Source organism: Fukomys damarensis, unplaced genomic scaffold, assembly GCF_012274545.1.
Source record: "Fukomys damarensis isolate Sample0158 unplaced genomic scaffold, DMR_v1.0_HiC HiC_scaffold_38, whole genome shotgun sequence".
Taxonomy (NCBI): Eukaryota; Metazoa; Chordata; class Mammalia; order Rodentia; family Bathyergidae; genus Fukomys; species Fukomys damarensis.
In genome coordinates this window covers 15,288,285-15,290,876 of record NW_022900950.1, presented here as the reverse complement: position 1 = coordinate 15,290,876, position 2,592 = coordinate 15,288,285, and the positions used below count along the sequence as shown (strand labels likewise).

The window sequence follows — 2,592 nt, the reverse complement described above, 5'->3', positions numbered from 1 at the left end:
TTTTTTTTTTTTTTGAGCTCTGTATTTTACTAGTGGCCCTATGTATTGAAAGGCCCTACATGTTGAAATACATAGTGGCCCTGTGTATAGAGGACAAGATATGAAAAGTCTCCGATGAAAAGCATACTTATGTATGAGCTTTTGTCCCAATAATATACTATTTTTCCAAATAGTGTATAGGTTTTTTTCTTTCAGACCATCACTAAATAAATATGTTGACTAACTGAAATAGTATAAAACATTGAAAAGGGAAAGCTGGATAAGATAGAATCAACCTTTAATATTAAGTTGTAAGAGGATAGGTTGCCACATAGAAGTAAATCATCATTTTTGATATTTTTTTTTTTCTCCCAACAGCTACCATTTTGTCCTGTGGTTGGATTATTTATCTCACATATTATAATTCTCGGAATGTTGGTCTTATTTTAACACTGGTTCTTAACAGATTATACAAGCATGGCTATATCCATATTGGTAAGTTTGAAGAACACTGAATTTCTTCTGCCTAATCTTAAGATGTATGTTATGAATTTATATTTTATCAGATAACTTAAAATTTAATTTTATCAGTAACAAAATAAACCTTTGTTTCATGAAGGTTAAAATGATCTAAGTGGACTTTTCTCTCATGCAGTATTGTATAACTAGAGTCATCTTTCACCCCATTCTTATTTCTTAGTGTTTCTATAATGATGTTTTTGACTTTTTTTCCATTTATAAGAGAATTTCCATGTATAAAATATGTAAATACAGAGTTTTTAGGAGTCGGCTGTCCAAAGAAAAAAATGTAATGTACTGTAGTTTTGCTTTTTAAAAAAATATATGGTTTATGCTATAATAATATATAGGTAAGATCACCTTGTATTTTCCATTTTGTGACCTGCTTTGTTCATTTAATTTTTGTCTACATATCAGGGGGAAGTTTGGATTTTGGAAAGTCCTAAACAAGTGAGAAAATGAGAGAGGGATGCCTGAATAGAACTATTTTAACCTTTGTATTTTAATACCACTAATGGACATAAGTAAACTTCTTTCACATATAAAGTCTTCTATTAATATGGGGCAATGAGTGGTTCTTGCAGCCATCCAAATTAATAGAGAAAAATAGTGTGTTGTTCACTGGTTTGGGTTTGTTTAATGGCTAAGAAGTAGCTACCTGAAGTCATATATTGATTTAGTAGCTCAGTCCCAGCGATGATATATATGGTCTATTTTTGGTTACATTGGAGAATGATAGAAAATTTGTAAGACTGGATGTTAAGGGGAAGAGATTATTTAATTATTAAATAAATTGAATGCTAAGATTACTGTAAGTATTAAATGCTCTACTGTGTACTAATTACATTATTTTTTTGTTCTTCCTATGATAGGTTCCTTCTCATTCTCTGTTCTTTCTGGAAAAGTCATGGTTCGTGAAATATACTACATTTCAGAAGACATGTCTATTAGGTAATGAAATAAAAGTTAAAAAAGAACTCATACAAACACAAAATACTTAAAAAGTTTCTGACTAGTTTAGTGTGGCTTTGCTTTGCAAATAAACCAAAAGTGAAAAATAATTTTTTCTAGCCAGGTGTGGTGGTATGTGCCTATGGTCTCAGCTACTTGGGAGGCTGAAGCAGGAGGGCAGCTGTGTCCAGAAGTTTGAGACAAGCCTGGGCAACATAATGAGACCCTGTCTCAAAATTTTTTTTCTCCCAATAAATCATACTTGATGAATTGATGTTTTAAAATGGTTTTATCAGTGGATTAATTTAGCTAAGGTTTAGACTGGGAAAACATTTCTCAAATAATAATTTATGGAAATGATTACTCATTTCTAGATGAAAAGCTGAACCATTACATTACTTGACCATTTCTCTTTTATAGAATTCCCGGTGGTCATTGCTATATAAAAAACAAAGTTCAGTGATGTTGATCATTCTTATCCGTTAACTCCTTATTTGAGATATTTAAAGAATTATTTAGCATCAGTTACCAACTCTGATTTTATTCTAAGCAAGAAACACAAATGTGACTATAATAGGAAATGATGTTTGAAGTACTTGCTTCTGTAAGCCTTGAAAAACAACCTCTTTTTGTAATTTTCTTAAAATTTGAACTTAGATGGAAATCCAACTTTTGAATCATTTGAGAGCTTTAGGCTCTGGCCACTTTCATAACTGACTTAAAACTGTAGGAAGCAACTTCTATGCTAGTCTTAAAAATTATTTCGAAATAAAAAAAAAAATAAAAGAGTTTGAGTGCATCCATTAAGGTATAAGGTAATGGATCATTTTGAGACGTGAAGGCATGTCTTTTAAAAGTTTCCCCTTAGTATACCAACATCACCTTTAAGTTTGGCTTATAGTTTATATGATTTTTACATTAAAAAATATGGCTGTTGTTGTGGCTCAGTGGTAGAGTTCTTGTCTAGCATGCATGTTTAATCCCTGCTAACAAAAACAAAAACAGAGAAATAAAAAAAGCCAGGTTTGGTGCAATGCATTTTTAATCCCAGCACTCTGGGATAACAAATTCGAGCCTAACCTGGGTAATTTAGAACTGAGATGCTGTCTCAAAAAAAAAAAAAAAAAAGGAATAAATGTCTAA

The 2,592-nt window shown here is 31.2% G+C and overlaps 1 protein-coding gene across 7 annotated transcripts in view; it reads left to right on the top strand.

Annotated features, from left to right (window-relative positions):
- Nucleotides 1-2,592, top strand: part of Kiaa1109 (KIAA1109 ortholog) — a 213,952-nt gene that overhangs the window by 19,669 nt on the left and 191,691 nt on the right. For all 7 annotated transcript variants that reach the window (XM_010611104.2, XM_033760040.1, XM_010611092.2 and 4 more), the window contains exons 4-5: nt 358-474; nt 1,371-1,449. In XM_010611104.2, coding sequence (XP_010609406.1) covers nt 358-474; nt 1,371-1,449 — 196 coding nt within the window. The remainder of the gene's footprint in view (nt 1-357; nt 475-1,370; nt 1,450-2,592) is intronic.